General features: G+C 43.6%; 1 protein-coding gene across 2 annotated transcripts in view; it reads left to right on the forward strand.

Moving 5' to 3' along the window:
* The window catches only part of FGFRL1 (fibroblast growth factor receptor like 1), a 141,847-nt gene that overhangs the window by 48,183 nt on the left and 74,450 nt on the right, over positions 1 to 19,214 (forward strand). For both annotated transcript variants that reach the window (XM_070751429.1, XM_070751427.1), the window contains exon 3: positions 16,630 to 16,902. In XM_070751429.1, the coding sequence (XP_070607530.1) occupies positions 16,630 to 16,902 (273 nt within the window). The remainder of the gene's footprint in view (positions 1 to 16,629; positions 16,903 to 19,214) is intronic.

Genomic DNA, 19,214 nt, shown 5'->3' on the forward strand with positions numbered 1-19,214 from the left:
TAATAATAATAATAATAATAATAGAAATAATAATAATAATAATAATAATAATAATAATAATAATAATAATAATAATAATAATTTATTAGATTTGTACGCAGCCCCTCTCTGAAGACTGGCTTCAGAGAGGGGCTGGAGCATGTTGGTTGATATAAAAGAGACCAGAAGAAAGAGTTGGAGGGGCTTTGGAGGTCATCTAGTCCAACCCCCAAGGGCCCAAGCAGGAGACCCTATAACATTTCTGACCAATGGCAGCCCAGTCTCTGCTTGAAAGCTTCCAGGGATGAAACTCCCACAACTTCTGAAGGCAACATCTGTTCCATGGGTTGATTAAGAACCTAAGAAGAGCCCTGTTGAATTAGGCCAAAGCCCATTGAGTCCAGCATTGTGTGTCACACAGTGGCCCACCAATTGTCCATGGAAATCTCAAATTTACTCCAGAGGCAGCAATAGCATTTGAACTTATCTATGGCTTTGCAGTGCTTTTCCAGCCCTCTCTAAGTGGTTTACAGAATCAGCATATATTGCCCCCAGCAATCTGGCTCCTCATTTGATGGAAGGCTGAGTCAACCTTGAGCAAGTGGGGAGATTTGAACCGCTGAACTACAGCTAGTAGTTAGCTGACGTAACCTGAAGTGCTGCACTCTAAACAGATGATAGATAGATAGATGGATGGATGGATGAATACATGCAATGGTAGATGATAAATAGCATTTAGACTTATATACCGCTTCATAGTGCTTTTTCAGCCCTCTCTAAGCAGTTTACAGAACCAGCCTCTTGCCCCAACAATCTGGGTTTGACCCACCTGGGAAGGATGGAAGGCTAGTTCACCTGGAGCTGGTGGTGAGATCTGAACTGTTGGTTTCCCCAATCGCACACTCTCTTTGCTTTTACATTGATTCCTGTGGAAAAAAATCGCTTCTTCTTACAACCTGGTCACGGAACGAATTAAGTTTGTAAGTGGAGGTACCACTGTACTTTAGAGTAATGCTTATGATGAATGATCTACAGGTGTCTGGCCAGCTCTTGAATTTCGCTCCGGGGGACAAAAACCTGAATTGTAGCTTAAGGCAGTGTTTCCCAACCTTGCCTACTTGAAGATATCTGGACTTCAACTCCCAGAATTCCACAGCCAGCGAAACTTGGGAGAGCTGTATATTTTTTATTACTGTTAAAAAGCTACTTTCAACTGTTCGAAAAAAGCCCTTCTGTTTGGCTCAGAGGCAGCAGAGAAACGGATGCCAGGGTTTTAAAAGTACTCAAAAGATAACAGCAACAATGCCTGCTATTGTTTTCACGGCTTTTTGAGCAGGTGTTTTGTAGGGTGCGATGGAAGCCGGTGTTCTCGAGGCGGTGATAAAATCCTTCTCCCTGTGCCCAAATAAACAAAGGCGATGCAAGGGACAGTTTTCACCTGCTTAACTTATAGGCCCTATACCTGAAAGGACCGGGTGACTCACGAACAATAAAAATGAGATGAAGGCACCTGCAGGCTTTTTCATCCTTGGGAACGGCACGGTCATTGAAACATAGAGACATAGAAGATAGGTGGCAGAAAAAGACCTCTTGGTCCATCTAGTCTGCCCTTATACTATTTCCTGTATTTTATCTTAGCATGGATCTATGTTTATCCCAGGCATGTTTAAATTCAGTGACTGTGGATTGACCAACCACGTCTGCTGGGAGTTTGTTCCAAGCATCTACTACACTTTCAGTAAAATAATATTTTCTCACGTTGCTTTTGATCTTTCCCCCAACTAACTTCCAGATTCTGTCCCCTTGTTCTTGTGTTCACTTTCCTATTAAAAACATTTCCCTCCTGGACCTTATTTAACCCTTTAACATATTTAAAGGTTTCAATCATGTCTCCCCTTTCCCTTCTGTCCTCCAGACTACAGTGATCCCTCGATTTTTGCGATCTCGATCTTCGCGAAACGCTATATCGCGATTTTTCCCACCCGATGACGTCACTCTCTTCCTTCCTTTCTCATCTTTCTTTCTCTCTCTCTTTCTCTATCTTGCTTCTTCCTCTCTCACACTCTCTTCCTCCCTCTCTCATCTCTTTCTTTCCTTCTCTCTCTTTCTCTATCTCTCCCCCTCTTGCTGGCGGGCTTTCCCCTTTGCGTGCAGCAGCAGCGAGCAGACGAAGATCAGGGTTTCCCCGCCGCCCACGCAAAGGGGAAAGCCCGATTCGGCTCCTCGCTGCTGCCACCGAGCAGATCAGCTGCTGGGCAGCCGCAGCAGCAGCGAGCAGACGAAGATCAGGGTTTCCCCGCCGCCCACGCAAACTCCACCATCTGCGCATGCGCGGCCATGGGAAAAGGGCGCGCATGCGCAGATGGTGTTTTTACTTCCGCAACCCTACATCGCGAAAAATCGATTATCGCGAGGGGTCTTGGAACGGAGCCCTCGCGATAATCGAGGGATCACTGTATACAGATTGAGTTCATGAAGTCTTTCCTGGTAAGTTTTATGCTTAAGACCTTCCACCGTTTTTGTAGCCCGTCTTTGGACCCGTTCAATTTGATCCATCTCTTTTTGTAGGTGAGGTTTCCAGAACTGGACACAATATTATTCCAAATAGGGTCTCACCAGTGCTCTATACAGCGGGATCACAATCTCCCTCTTCCTGCTTGTTATACCTCTAGCTATGCAGCCAAGCATCCTACTCGCTTTTCCTACTGCCTGACCACACTGGTCAGCCATGAAGAAAAAAAAGGAAATTAGTTTCCTGACTTTACCTTACAAAATGTCTTCGGTAAATACGGTAGATTTCCTCGGCCTTGTACTTCACCTCCTCATTGCTTCTTTTGGAAAAAATACTAAATAAACAAGCTTCTGATTTCAGAAGAATTTGCAGGAGCCAGCTTTCACAATTCCCTTTCCCTGCCCCCAGGGATTGTGTGTGTGTATATATGTGTGTGTTTGTGTGTGTTTTTCTCTTACCGCAGACTGACAATAAGGAATAACCCATCCAGAGGCCTTCTCCTTTTACTGAATGGCCACCATTCAGCCCACGCAACCTACAATTTGCAGTTGAGGGTTTAAATTCTCCTCTTGCTGAAAACATTATAATTTCAAGCATTCCCAGCCCCGTAGGTCAGCGACCAGCAGGCTGCACGTTTCTGCTCTGGAGGTGAATATTTCAATGTTGTCCTTTTAAAGAATCATATTTTTTAAAAGAAGAAAACTTCCTCTTGTTTCTTTATTTTGAGAAAAAAGTTAAGAACCAAATTATCTTGGTTTTAAGGGTAAGTACCGTATTTTTCAGAGTATAAGACACACCTTTTCCCCAGGGAATAATAATAATAATAATAATAATAATAATAATAATAATAATAATAATTTGCAATTGACAGATGGAGATTTTGTCAATTACATTTGAAAACCATCGGAATGGACAAAATCTCCATCTGTCAATTGCAAAAGGCCGCTTTACTGGGATCGGCAAACATAATTCGCTGCTACATCACTCAGTCCTAGGTGCTTGGGAAGCGCCCGACTAGGGATGAAATACGAGATCCAGCATAGTGATCTCGTTTGCTGTGTTGTACTGACATAATAATAATATAACAACAACAACAACAACAATAATGCCGCCCCTCTCTGAAGACTCAGAGCGGCACACAGCAATCATAAGAACAATATATAGTAACAAATCTAATATTAAAATCTAAAATAACAATTTTACATTAAAAAGCCTAAAAATCCCAGTATATAAAAAAACATACACACAAACACATCATACATAAAACTACATAGGCAAGGGGGAGATGTCTCAGTTCCCCCATGCCTGATGGCAGAGGTGGGTTTTAAGGGTCGGGGCCGCCAAAGAGAAGGCTCTTCCCCTGGGGCCCGCCAGCTGACACTGTTTAGTCGATGGGACCCGGAGGAGACCCACTCTTTGGGACTTAACCGGACGCTGGGATTCATGCGGCAGAAGGCGGTCTTGCAGATATTCTGGTCCTGTGCCATGAAGGGCTTTATATAGGTCATAACCAACACTTTGAATTGTGACCGGAAACTGATCGGCAACCAATGCAGACTGCGGAGTGATGGTGTAACATGGGTATACCTAGGGAAGCCCATGACTGCTCTCGCAGCTGCATTCTGCACGATCTGAAGTTTCCGAACACTTTTCAAAGGTAGCCCCATGTAGAGAGCGTTACAGTAGTCGAGCCTCGAGGTGATGAGGGCGTGAGTGACTGTGAGCAGTGACTCCCGGTCCAAATAGGGCCGCAAATGGTGCACCAAGCGAACTTGGGCAAATGCCCCCCTCGCCACAGCTGAAAGGTGGTTCTCTAATGTGAGCTGTGGATTGAGGAGGACGCCCAAGTTGCGGACCCTCTTTGAGGGGGTCAATAATTTCCCCCCACCAGGGTAATGGATGGACAGATGGAATTGTCCTTGGGAGGCAAAACCCACAGCCACTGTTGACACTCTCTGTTGAGTCTGTTGACACCCATCCAGGCCCCAACAGCCTCCAGGCACCGGCACATCACTTCCACTGGTTCGTTGACTGGGCTCTGCTTAGGTCGTGTTTAAGGCGACGTAGTTCTAAGCTTTCTAAGCCCAGGATTGTAAGTCTAGTTGCGTAGGGGATTCTGTTGCGAATGTGTGTGTGTGTGTGTGTGTGTGTGTGTATATATATATGTTTTTTTATGTCGGATCACCCTGGTATATTAGAAGGAATGTCACAGCTCCTTTTTGCCTGTAGGCCCAACCCAGGGCCACTTCAAGGCAGTTAATTTATTTATAGCCGACAACTATATTCTGTATGTGTCAAAAAAAAATTGACATATATATATATATATATATATATATATATATATAGATAGATAGATAGATAGATAGATAGATAGATAGATAGATAGATAGATAGATAGATACATACATACATACATACATACATACATACATACATACATACATATATGTAGATTGTTCTGAGTTCGGGTTTTGCCCTGTGTAATATTTTGCATGTTTATGCGACGTTTCGGTGAAATCACATTCACCATCATCAGGCTGAAGTTTCCAAGCTTCGTGCTGTTGTAAAAGGGAATGTTTGCAACTGTCATTTCTTCCTAGTATATAGTGTGGGGGTGGAAGAAATATACTAGGAAGAAATGACAGTTGCAAACATTCCCTTTTACAACAGCACGAAGCTTGGAAACTTCAGCCTGATGATGGTGAATGTGATTTCACCGAAACGTCGCATAGATATGCAAAATATTACACAGGGCAAAACCCGAACTCAGAACAATCTACATACATATACCCGTGAAAATCTACGAAAACAAATATATATATATATATATATATATATATATATATATATATATATATATATATATATATATATATGATATCCAGATGTTACTTAGAGCTTAATTGGATCTCTGTAGCACTTAGTTCAGTTGTTCTCTCCCCCCCCTCCCGCCATGTCCTCATTATATCAAACAGAGACTACTTGTTGGACGTTTGATTTGGCCAGTTTGCCAGCAACAACATCAACAAAAGAGATTGATTTGTAGGTGAATCCTTATTTCCTGGAGGGGTGGTGGGGGCAGGGGTCCCCCACACTCCTAGCTGTCTGCTAGATTACACAGCCTAGATAAAGAAGCAGTTTATTTAGAAACGATTTCAAAATAATCCTGAAATCTTCTTTCAAAGAAAGGCAGAAGGGTGAAACGAGTTCACATTTTGTTTACCGAGATTTCTCAGTCATCCACTGTTGTCCCCAAACTGCTCTTTTTTGTTTTTGTTTTCTCAATTTAATCTTATTTCATTCAAGGTGTTTACATTTAGATTTCTCTTCCATGGATTTGCTCTCACTGTCAGAAAGTTTTCTCCTTATTTCTGGCTCTTCTCATTTAAATTTGGTAGCCCGATAGGGCTTTGTCTGCAAGGTCTTAGAATTTCAGTCAAGAAAGAAAAAAGAAAGAAAGAAAGAAAGAGAGGAAGAGGAAATGAAGATGGAAGGAAGGAAGGAAGGAAGAGAAAGAGAGAGAGAGAGGGAAAGAAAGAAAGAAAGAAAAGAAAGAAAGAAAGAAAGAAAGAGTAAAGGAAGATGAAAGGAAGGAAGAAAGATAGAGAAAGAGAGGGAAAGAAAAAAGAAAGTAAATTAGAAAGAAAGTAAAAGAAAGGAAGTGAGGAAGAGGAAGGGAAGAGGAAAGGAAGGAAGAAAAAGAGAGAGAGAAAGAAGAAAGAAAGTAAATTGGAAAGAAAGAAAGAGAAAAAGAAAGGAAGCGAGGAAGAGGAAAGGAAGATGAAAGGAAGGAAGAAAGAGAGAGAAAGAAAATTAGAAAGTAAGAGAAAAAGAAAGTGAGGGAGAGGAAAAGAAGATGAAAGGAAGAAAAAGAGAGAGAGAAAGCAGAAAGAAAGAAAGAGTAAATTAGAAAGAAAGAAAAAGAAAGAAGGAATGTGAGTAAGAGGAAAGGAAGATGAAAGGAAGGAAACATAGGAAGAAAAAGAGAGAGAGAGAAAGCAGAAAGAAAGAAAAAGTAAATTAGAAAGAAAGAGAAAAAGAAAGAAGGAAAGTGAGGAAAAGGAAAGGAAAATGAAAGAGAGGAAGAGAGAGAGAGAGAGAAAGAAAGAAGAAAGAAGGAAAGTAAATTAGAAAGAAAGAGAAAAAGAAAGTGAGGAAGAGGAAAAGAAGATGAAAGGAAGGAAGGAAGAGAGAGAGAGAAAGAAAGAAAGAAAGGTTATCCAAGAATACTGAAGAAGAGATGGGAACACCTGCTTGCTGAGATATTGGGGTGGGGGCTTACTAGGCTTCTAATTAGTCCGGTGTTTCTCAACATTGCCAATCTGAAGATACGTAGGCTTCAAGTCCCAGCTCCTTCTGGTTTATTTCATGGAAATCCAAAATGAGTCTCTGACTTCCAAATCCCTGTTTGTCCTGGTCTTTCCCTTCAAGCTTGTTAGAGCCAGAAGAAGTGTTGATGCTTCTAACTGCTTTGCAACATCCCCATTTAGGGCATTGCAGTTCTCTCCTCAAAGGGGAAAAAGAACCGAGTAGGTACACGAAGCAGGGAGGGGATTCCAATGAGTTTCTGCCGTTGATGTGCTTCAAATTCTTGGGCCGTAACAAGAGCTGCAGCAAATAAACAGGAACCGGATCAGAACGACCTGCTGGCGTCTGCTTCTACCTCTTGCGCAAAGACAACACAACAGAACGTGTTTTTATATTTGCTGATTTCACAAACTCAGAGAAGGTGATGGAAGGCGAGAGGTCCTCTCTGGCCTTTTCCACAACAAGCCCAATTCAGAAGGGTTGTTATCAGCCTCCAAGAAACCACCATGTGTCCTCTGCTTTCTAGCTACTGTAAGAGAGAGAGAGAGAGAGAGAGACAGTGAGAGAGAGAAAGAGACAGAGACAGAGAGAGAGAGAGAGAGAGAGAGACAGAGACACACACAAAGAGAGACAGAAACAGAGAGAGAGTGGGAGAGACAGAGCGAGAGAGAGAGACAGAGAGACACACACACAGAGAGAAAGAGACTGTGAGAGAGACACACTGAGAGACAGAGACAGAGAAACACACACACACACACAGAAGAGACAGAGAGAAACAGAGAAGAGTCAGAGAGACAAAGGGACAATGAGAGACAAAGGGACAGAGATAGAGACACAAACACACAGAGAGACAGACAGGGGAGATAAAGAGAGAAACACACACAGAGAGAGACAAAAAGACAGAGGCAGAGAGACAAAGTGATGGAGACACAAACACAGAGAGACAGACAGACAGAGGACACCCACACCCACACACACACAGAGACAGAGAGACAGAGAGAGACAGAGAAAGGGACAGTGAGGGAGAGGAAAGAGAGAGAGAAAGACAGACAGACAGACAGAAGAGACACAGAGAAGAGAGAGAGAGAGAGGCAAAAAGACAGAGAGATGAGACAGAGAGAGACAAAGAGACGGACAGAAACACAGTGGGAGAGAGGGAGAGAGACAGACAGACACACACAGACAGATACAGACAGAGAGAGAGTCAGAGAGACAGAGAGATAGAGAAAGGGACAGAGAGGGAGAGGAGAGAAGAGAAGAGGAGACACACAGAGAGACAGAGAAACAGAGAGAGAAAGAGGCAGAGACAGAGAGACAGGAACAGAGAGGAAGGGAAGAGAGAGAGAGAGCAAGACAAACAGAGAGAGAAAGAGAGAGTGCGGGGGAGAGGGAGGCATCGCAGTCTGCTTGAAGGACTCTGGTGTGACAAGTCATGAATGTGACAAGTGGGGGTGGGGGATGCTGGGAACTGGAAAACCCATCAAAGTTTCCCCTCGGATCTCAACGGCCTCTGAGGCAACAGCACCGTTTCCTTCAATTCTGCCTCTCCCGCTTCCAAACCCAAATCCGCAGTGGTGTCACCGCACTGGCAAAGCCCCCACTGCAGGACCTGCCCACCTGATGAACGGGGGAAACACCGGCACACTGGAATCCCACTTCATGGAGCTCTTACCTCACAGTCTAGCAATGTGAAGTCCCTGGAGCTTCCCACCCCCCTTTTTTGAAGGAGGCACGGGAAGTTTGCAACAAAGAGCTCTTGAACACACACTCACACACACACACACCAAAAACTGCATCTGGAAATTTAAGAATGAATTGAAACTGGCCTTCTAACCGCTTCGCGGACAACAAAGGAACGCGGACTTCCGCTGCCTGGTTGCACGGGATTGGTCATGCGAGAAGCAGCAGCTGGGCTACGTCTCCCTCGCTGGCTCTCTTGAACGACACCCGGGGCAGCAATGGCAACAGCATTTAGACTTATAAACTGCTTCCTAGTGCTTTGACAGCCGTCTCTAAGCAGTTGATAGAATCAGCCTCTTGCCCCTAACAATCTGGGTCCCCATTTGACCCACCAAGGAAGGAAGGAAGGAAGGAAGGAAGGAAGGAAGGAAGGAAGGAAGGAAGGAAGGAAGGAAGGAAGGAAGGAAGGAAGGAAGGAAGGAAGGAAGGAAGGAAGGAAGGAAGAAAGGAAGGAAGGAAGGAAGGGCAATAGCATTTAGATTTATAAACCGCTTCCTAGTGCTTTGACAGCCGTCTCTAAGCGGTTTACAGAATCAGCCTCTTGCCCCCAACAATCTCATTTGACCCACCCAGAAAGATGGAAGGCTGCGTCAATCTTCAGCTAATCAGCATTGAACTCCTGACGGTGGGCTGACTCAGCATGCAATACTGCATTGGAAGGAAGGAAAGAAGGAAAGAAGGAGGGAGGAAGGAAGGGAGGGAGGGAGGGAGGGAGGGAGGGCAATAGCACTTAGACTTATATACAAATCCTAATAATAATAATAATAATAATAATAACAACAACAACAACAACAACAACAATAATAATAAAAATAATAATAAACTGCTTCCTAGTGCTTTGACAGCCCTCTCTAAGCGGTTGACAGAATCAGCCTCTTGCCCCCAACAATCTGGGTCCTCCTTTGACCCATGTTGGAAGGGCGGAAGGCTGCGTCAATCTTCAGCTAATCAGCATTGAACTCCTGACGGTGGGCTGACTCAGCATGCAATACTGCATTGGAAGGAAGGAAGGAAGGAAGGAATAGCAATAGCACTTAGACTTATATACCACTTCATGGGGCTTTGACGGCCCTCACTGAAGCCTGAGACAGTGAAAACATGTCCAAAAGGGCAAACTGGAAGTTCAGAAAAATGGACTTCCAGTTTATCCATTGGGCTGTTTTTCACATTCTGGAGCCTTCAGGGAAGTTTCTCGCTTGATGCTCCAAGAATAGTCAGCCGTCATATGTCCATCCCACCTACTTTGATACTCGTGCCTCCATGATCTTCAAATCTTGGTGGAATCGCTCACCCTGCTCATCACAGACTACACCAAGATTTTCCGGGAAGTTAGCAAGAGGGCTATGTAAAAAAATGCAATTGGATGCTCATGTTGCCTAATTAACTATATTATATATACAGAGAGAGACAGAGAGAGAAGAGAGAGAGAGAGAGAGAGAGAGAGAGAGAGAGAACTTGACGTGGTAGAAGAAAACTAACTACAGTTTTGAAACCAGCAGGTCTATTTAACTATAAAAAACCTCAAAAATCATCGTATTATAAATTGTTCCCCAGTGTTATCTGCGCTGTTTTAATGAAGAGTTAAACAGGTCTCTCTTGTAAAGTGTGAAATAGTTTGTCCTAAATATTTTCAAACTTTCCACCCCTGAAATGGACGTACCCTTTGCAAACTTTTGCATGCATGCACGGCCTTACCAAAAAAGGAAGGAAGGAAGGAAAGAAAGAAAGAAAGAAAGGGAAGGAAGGATGGATGGATGTGAAGGAAGGAAAGAGAAGGAAGGATGGAAGGAAGGAAAGAAAGAAAGGGAAGGAAGGATGGATGGACAGAAGGAAGGAAAGAGAAGGAAGTATGAAAGGAAGGAAAGAAAGAAAGGGAAGGAAAGACGGACGGACGGACGGAAGGAAGGAAAGAGATGGAAGGAAAGAAAGAAAGAAAGAAAGAAAGACATTTAGTATAAAAAAAATAATTTATCCCAGCATATTATTGTAATTATAATCATAGTCCTTTTATTTTTTTATTTTCTGGTCCTTTCAGGAAAGGTATCCCTCTTTGGAATTTCCGCTCTTGTTGTTCGGCTGAAATGTTTGTGTTCAAGAGCCCCTGGAACTCAACCAGGGCTCAATGGGTCTCCTAGGATGTGGTTCGGTAATTGTGCCAGGGTCCCGTGTGAAGATAAGCGCTCTTTTGCAGTAAAAATAACAAGGCTGAATCGAAACAATTGTCGACAGGGGCTCCTCCTGCCCGCCTGCCTCCGCAGAACAATAAAACAAGTTCTCCTTGCATTTCAGGAATGTGTGGGGCGGTAAAGTACTTAACCTTCCATTTCAGAGTGTTACTAAACTGTGTCCCTCTGTTCGAACCCCCCTCCCCTCGAACCTCAAGGAGAGCTGGAGACATTTCCTGCAGCATCGTAAATTTGCATTTATATCCTGGCACAAGCTGCACCACGGCTGGGCTGAGCTGAACCCTAGAGATGCCGTTCAGGGGCTGCGTGAGGCCGGCTGGGTTTTCCGAAAGGAGAAAGGGGGCAGAGGCTCTCAAGGCGATAAAATTGATTGAAAAGAACTTTTCTGCTCCTGGAACGACAGCAAGAGAATTTCTTAGCAGAGCTGCATTGGATTTTTTTGGTGTGTGTGTGTGAATAGTCAAATTTTGCGGGTTGCATTGGCTGTTTAAACCAGTGTTCCTCAAATAGTGGGGTACCCCCCACAGGTGTGTGTGATGCCAGGGGGGCGTGTGACCCCCGGGAATGTGGGGGGGGGGAGGTTGCCGCAGGGGGTAGGTTTTTTTTGCACCCAACAATAAATAGCACACAGCACAGAGCAGGAGATATGAAGTGCAGATAAAAAACCCTTAAAAGACACCTGGAAAAATATTGAACAGGGATGAAAAGAAAGGAGGAGAGAGACGGAGATCATGAGACAAACGTAAGTCTCCCGAAAGCTAAGACGAGGAAATAGGACGAACCATATGTAATAATAATAATAATAACTTGGAACTTGTGCCGGAACTACCATTTACCAGTGGCAAAGAACTGGTGGGATCATAAGCCTGAAAAAGTGGTCGAAAATGAGCAAGCAAAACTACTGTGGGACTCCCGACTTCAGACTGACTGAATTCTGAAGCATAACACACCAGACATTGTGATCGTGGAGAAAAAGAAAGTACTGTATGGACCATCGACATTGCAATCCCAGGAGGCAGCAGAATTGAGGATAAGCAGCTAGAGAAATTAGTGAAATGCGAAGATCTAAAAATTGAGCTGCAACGACTCTGGCATAAGCCCGTGAAAGTGGTCCCAGTGGTACTTGGCACGGTGGGCGCAGGGCCAAAGAATCTCAGTGGACATTTGAAAACCATTGGAATTGACAAAATCTCCATCTGTCAATTGCAAAAGGCTGCTTTACTGGGATCAGCAAACATAATTCGCCCCTACATCACACAGTCCTGGTGTTGTGGTTCCGTCTGAGGCCCCTCAGGGAACGGCTGATCTTCTGTCGGTTTCCAGCTCAGAGGGAGAGGCTGAGGAACAGGAGGTGCAGGCAGACGAGGAGGAGGAATCCCAGGCTGAAGAAGAGGGAGGACAGCCAGAGTCCCCCCAGAGGGAGCTCTCCCCAGCAAGCAGCCTGGATTCCTTAGAGGAAAATGCACAAGCCATAATTGATCTGCGACAGAGAAGAGCTACTCAGAGAAGGGATCAATTGGCTAAGTACTTTCAGCATTAAAGAGGCAACAGCTGGGTTTGGGTGTGGTGCTCTTTGGAAAGGCTAAAAGGCAGACCCACCCTTCCTGGCTTGTGGAGTTTTATCTTTGAGAGTCTTGGGACCTGGCTGTGAACTTTGGCGTCTTGGAATCCTAGTTTGTGCCTTTGACTACTGAAACCTTGGGGTGGGTGTGCCAGCAAGAAGCTTGCTGTATTGTCTGGACATCAGGACTCTGCTGTAAAGTATTATAGCCTGTCTGTTGGGAAGAACAGGTTTTCCTCTGTGTTTATTTTTTCCAGCTATAAAATACTTTTGGCTTTTACCAGAGTGTCTGGCTGTTTTTTTCAGTTGGTGTTGAGGTCTGGGGGAACCCAGACAGAACACCTAGGTGCTTGGGAAGGGCGCGACTGGTGATGAAATACGAAATCCAGCATAGTGATCTCATTTGCTGTGTTGTACTGACATGATGATGATGATAATAATAATAATAATAATAATAATAATAATAATAATAATAATTTATTAGATTTGTATGCCACCCCTCTCTGAAGATTCAGGGCGGCTCACAGCAACAATAAACAATGTACAACAAATCTAATAATTAAAACTTTAGCTAAGAAACCCCTATCATTAAAAATAAACAATACTACTCAGTCATAACCATACATAAATCTTACTAGCCAAGGGATAGATCAATTACCCCATGCCTGGCAACATAGATGAGTCTAGCGGAAGGTGAGGAGGGTGGCAGCAGTTCAAATCTCTGCGGGGAGTTGATTCCAGAGGGCCAGGGCCACCCCAGAAAAGGCTCTTCCCCTGGGTCCCGCCAGACGGCACCCGGAGAAGTCTGACTCTGTGGGACCTAATCGGCTGCTGGGATTTGTGCATCAGAAGGCGGTCCCGTAGGTATTCGGGTCCAATGCCATGTAGGGCTTTATTTAGCGCTTGGCTTCACTGTGACTATGGTGGGAGACGAAGAAAGACCGCTATGTTTACTGTGTCTAAAAATGTTGGCAGAGGACAGCATGAAACCAAATAAATTAAGGCGTCACTTAAACACATTACACTTGTGTTTGTGAAAAATCTTGATTTTTTTTCCAGCAATAACATGCCAAATATTGTAAATCCTTGTCCCAACGGAGAGTTGGGTGGGTGTGAAATGTTTACTTCTTCTTATTTTTGGTGTAACATAAAAAATTTGAGAAGTACTGGTTTAAACCAAAATAGCCATGATTTGAAAAAGAAATAGGTTTTGTTGTTTGGCATGAGTGGTTTTGAAGGATGAGAAATGATCTTGACAGGGAGCAGGTGTTTTACAAAATCCTCTTCTTCTTCTTTTAAATAAACTTCATTAAACAATTAAACAAAATTAACAAACACGTTTGACATTGGTTGAGGTTTTTAGGCTTTTTGGCAGTTTACCATTCTTTTCTTCTTGATATATTTTATATCAATTAAGATGAAATCCTCTTCTGACTGTCTCTGGTTCAGACTCAGCCAAAAGAAAGTTTCAAAGATTTCTCACCCTTCGTCCGGTGCCTTCACCTTGTTTAGGGATTGAACCACAAATTTGAGAATAATCCACTTTATTATTTTCCAAAGCACTGCAATTTTAGATCTGAAAAAGACACTTCACACATCTCAGGAAGTTTTCTTTGGAAGGAAATTAAGCGCAACAAAACCTACTTTGTAACCTCTGTGTGAGTTGTGAGTTGTTGTAGAAGAAGGTGAAGGACTTTTGCAAGCCATCCATCATAAATATGGCAAAACAGGTCTTTGTGATGGTGTGCTGTAGCCTGGAAACAAGGTCAGGGACTGACAAGACACTCGTTTCAGCAAAAAAAGGGCTTTATATGTACCTTATATGATCCACTGAATCTCTCTGGGTGAAAATTGCTATGTTTTTGGAGTATAAGACGCACCTTAGTTTTGGGGGAGGAAAATAATCTGCTTTCCAGGTATTCATCTGGCTAGTGTCCTTAGTCTGGTCAGTTTCAGCACATTATTTTATCCACATTATTTTAAAAACACCTTATTCAGAGAGAGTAACAATGAAAGCCAGTAAGAGCTGGGAACTTCATTAGCACCTGGTTAGGGCTGAAAAGAAACATTCAGCCCTAGTACAGCAATGAAAAAAACCCTGCAAAGACTTAGGGCTTGGAAAACATTATTTGCAGAGAGTAACAAAGAAAGAAGGAAGGAAGGAAGGAAGGAAGGGAAGAAAGAACATGAAGGAAGGAATGAAGGAAGGAAAGAGAAAAGGAAGGAAGGAAGGAAGAAGAAAGAAGGAAGGAAGGAAGGAAGGAAGGAAAGAGGCTACATCTAACACAGAGGTCTTCAATCTTGGCAAATATAAGACTTGTGGACTTCCAACTCCCAGAATGGGAGTTGAAGTCCACAAGCCTTAAAAGTTGCCAAGATTTGAAGACCTCTGATCTCGTAGGGTGAGAAACGGGGAAAGTGGCCTTTTAATATTTCCATACAGAAAGCAGCTAAATTCCCCCCATCTGTGGCAGAGGAGCAGAAATTAAATTCAAGATGGCTCAGCTGTTCCTGGCAACAGGTGGGCTCCCTCCTATTTTTTTTTAAAAAATACCCCGACTATGGGAGTATTCCAGTTGTAATCTCGATGAAGGGAAATAAATCAGTCCATTTGTCTGCTTCTCTTTATAAGCCGAGACATCAAAACCAATTTAATAACATTTTGCTTGTTTATAAAAGCTTGCAAGTGTCTTTCTCTTCTTCTGGGTGAACCGTTTCCCCCCCAGACAAAACAAGCAGAATTTTTTTGTTGTAGGACCAACGGTGAAATGCTCCCAGGTTCTTTTGTGCCTGTCAGTCATTGGAGAGCTGGTTGGGAAGGGAGTGTGAGGCTCCGCCCACCATGCACAAAGCATTCTGGGTATGTGCAGAGGATAAAAGAACCTAAATAGCGGCATCCGGTCAGGTGGGTGGAGCCTAGTGCTCCCTTGGCGACCAACTCTCTGATGACCGACAGGCTTGAGTGAACCAGGAGTGTTTCAACCATGTGTAGGAGCCTTTTCAATATCCATCAAGATGGAAATTAAATATTTGTGCTCCTTATTGTCCCTCATTGGGCTCCTGCCGTTACGGCCAATTGCGCTCAGCTCTATGCCTCTGGTGCGTGAGTGTGGGATCGGAGAGGGACGGCATACAAATCTAATAAATAATAATATTATTATTATTATTATTATTATTATTATTATTATTATTATTATTATTATTATTATTACTATTATGTCAATACAACACAGCAAACGAGATCACTATGCTGGATTTCGTATTTCATCACCAGTCGGGCGCTTCCCAAGCACCGAGGACTGCGTGATGTAGCAGCGAATTATGTGTGCCGATCCCAGTAATGTGGCCTTTTGCAATTGACAGATGGAGATTTTGTCAATTCCAATGGTTTTCAAATGTCTGCTGAGATCCTTTGGCCCTGCGCCCAGCGTGCCAAGGACCACTGGGACCACGTTCACTGGCTTATGCCAGAGTCTTTGCAGCTCTTCGTATTTCACTAATTTCTCTAGCTGCTTCTCCTCAATTCTGCTGTCTCCTGGGATTGCGATGTCGATGATCCATGCTTTCTTTTTCTCCACAATCAGGATGTCTGGTGTGTTATGCTTCAGAACTCGGTCAGTCTGAAGTCGGAAGTCCCACAGTAGTTTTGCTTTCTATTTTCGACCACTTTTTCGGGCTTATGATCTCACCAGTTCTTTGCCACAGTTCCGGCAGATAGGTGATAGGTGATAGGAATGATGAGAATTATAGTGCAGACTTAGTAAATAGTTTGACAGTGTTGAAGGAATTCTTTGTTTAGCAGAGTGATGGCATTTGGGGGAAAAACTGTCCTTGTGTCTAGTTGTCTTGGTGTGCAGTGTTCTGTAGTGATGTTTTGAGGGTAGGAGTTGAAACAATTTATGTCCAGGATGCGAGGGGTCAGTTAATATTTTCACAGGCCTCTTTTTGACTTGTGCAGTATATGGCAGCCAATGGCACCTTTGGGATGATGGAGAACCTCTAGATATTCAGAACCATAGCTCCAAAATCTTGGTCCAGAAACAATGGATTTCCACCTTTCTGTAATCTGTGCAAAATATCTAAGAACATAAGATGACCCATGCTGAATCGGGCCAAAGCCCATCGTGTCCAGCATTCTGTATCCCAGAGTGGCCCCCCAATTGTCCATGGGGATCTTGAGCAGAAAGAGAAGTCAAAACCCTCCTTTTCCCCTGACCCCCAACAAATGGTCCCCAAGGGAATCCTGCCTGCCTCAACCAACATAGAGGCGGCACTTGTTGTAGCTCCTACTTTCCATCTCTTCGCTATCAATAACCCACAAATTTCCTCCTTTTCTTCTCCAGGCCCTCCCAGAATCGCCGACAAAGTCATCCACCGGCAATCCGCGAGGTTAGGAAGGACCATCAGGCTTCTGTGTCCGGTCGAAGGTGATCCACCGCCCCTCACTATGTGGACGAAAGACGGGCGGACGATCCACAGTGGCTGGATGAGGTTCCGCGTCCTCCAACAGGGCTTGAAGATCAAGGAGGTGGAAAACGAGGATGCTGGGACCTACATCTGCAAAGCCACCAACGGCTTTGGCAGCACTAACGTGAACTACACCCTCATTGTGATTGGTGAGTAGAGAGCGCGAGCGGGAGAAAGAGAGAGAGAGAGTTCGACATGTTCAATGCAGGGCGAGATTTGCCTGCGATAGGTCCCACTCTGTAAATAATCTACCAGGCTCTGGACAAACTCGTTTGTCCCAAGGTTTTGTGGCAAGGGGGGTGTTACACCTCTCCCAGCTCACTGTCAGTTGTGTCGAGATAAGATTAGCCAAGGTTGGGGGGGGGGGCAACAAGGGATGGAGACACAGATCTCAGCTCCGGAACAGTTTGGGTGATAAGGCAAGGTCGCCCCAGCCTCTGCGGTCTTTTTACTCAATCGTTACCCGACGTGTGTTTCAATCTCTACAGCAAGGACATGCAGGCTCCGCTTATCATTAAAAAAATAACAGTGGGTGCTGGAATTATTTACCAACTTGGCAGGAAGCCTAAATGTGCTGCCTCCCTATCAGAGGTTGTTTTTTTTTAAAAAGAAAAGAAAAGAAGAAATTCTGGGTCATGTGATGATAATAATAGAAACATAGAAGATTGATGGCAGAAAAAGACCCCCTAGCCTGCCCTTCTACTATGTCCTGTATTTTATCTTAGTATGGATCCATGTTTATCCCAGGCATGTTGAAATTCAGTTCCTGTGGATTTACCAACCACATCTGCTGGAAGTTTGTTCCAAGGATCTACTACTCTTTCACAAAAATAATATTTTATCATGTTGCTTCTGATCTTTCCCCCAACTAACTTCAGATTGTGCCCCCTTGTTCTTGTGTTCACTTTCCTATTAAAAACACTTCCCTCCTGAACCTTATTTAACCCTATTATTTAACAGAGTTGGAAGGGACCTTGGAGGTCTTCTAGTCCAACCCCCTGCTTAGGCAGGAAACGCTACACTATTTCAGACAAATGATTATCTAACATCTTCTTAAAAACTTCCAGTTTTGGAGCATTCACAACTTCTGGAGGCAACTGTTCTATGGATTAATTGTTCTAACTGCCAGGAAATGTCTCCTTAGTTCTAAGTTGCTTCTGTCCTTGTTTAGTTTCCACCCGTTGCTTCTTGTTCTACCTTCAGGTGCTTTGGAGAAGAGCTTGACTCCCTCTTCTTTGTGGCAACCCTTGAGAGATATTACAACACTGCTATCATGTCTCTCCCCTGGTCCTTCTTTTCATTAAACTAGCTGTGCCCAGTTCCTGCAACTGTTCTTCATATGTTTTAGCCTCCAGTCCCCTAATAATCTTTATCATTCTTCTCTGCACCTTTTCTAGAGTCTCCGCATCCTTTTGCATCGTGGAGACCAAAACTGAATGCCGTATTCCAAGTGTGGCCTTACCAAGGCCTTGTAAAGTACTATTAACATTTCACGTGATCTTGATTCTCTCCCTCTGTTGATGCAGCCTAGAACTGTGTTGGCTTTTTTGGCAGCTGCTGCACACAGCTGGCTCCTATTTAAATGCTTGACCACTAGGACTCCAAGATAGAAACCTAGAAGATTGATGGCAGAACAAGACCTCTTGGTCCATCTAGTCTGCCCTTAGACTATTTCTTGTATTTTATCTTAGGATGGATCTGTGTTTATCCCAGGCATGTTTACATTCAGTGACTGTGGATTTACCAAGATCCCTCTCGCAGTTACTACTGTTGAGCAATGGATCACATATACTGTATCTGTGCATTGTGGTTTTTCTTGCCTAAATGTAATTTCCTGCCTAAATGCAAGAATTTAGGCATTTCTTGCTTAAATGCAGAATTGACAAAGGAGAAGGTGGGTTTTGTTTCAGCACCATGCAAGATTTCGTTTTCTCTCACTATTTCTCCATCTCTTTTCTTGGGGTCCATAGAAACAGATCCCTCCAGAAAGCTTTTCCCTCAAACATCTATTTGGCCATCAAAGTTGGAGCGATTTTATTTTTGCGGTAAGTTCTCCAACTCAAGTTTCACGTTGATTTGCACCCGATGGTCATTTTTTGATTTCTGTGGTCAAAGCTGACATTCGTTTCTTTCTGATTTTAGATTTTAAATCCCCAAAATCTGGTGCGGGGGTGGCAGGGGCTGCAAGCGAGACCCTTAACTAGGCTAAAGAGAAAGAATTCCTTAGGATGGAGAGAGGTTGAGAGAGTCTTTGTGGTTTTGCTACGAGCCTCGCGATGCTAATTATAGTGGAGGGAGTGGACTCCCATTTAATCAGAATTAACATTCTTTGGATTAAGCACAAGAGTCTGTTATCCTGCAAAATTACCTATCTTCCCTTTAAAAAAAACCCCGTACAAAAATATGCAATTTATGTTTAAAATAATCCACTTAAGTTCTTTTCTTTGGCAAGTACTGAATG

The sequence above is a fragment of the Erythrolamprus reginae genome, chromosome 4 (assembly GCF_031021105.1).
Source record: "Erythrolamprus reginae isolate rEryReg1 chromosome 4, rEryReg1.hap1, whole genome shotgun sequence".
NCBI classification, from domain to species: Eukaryota; Metazoa; Chordata; class Lepidosauria; order Squamata; family Dipsadidae; genus Erythrolamprus; species Erythrolamprus reginae.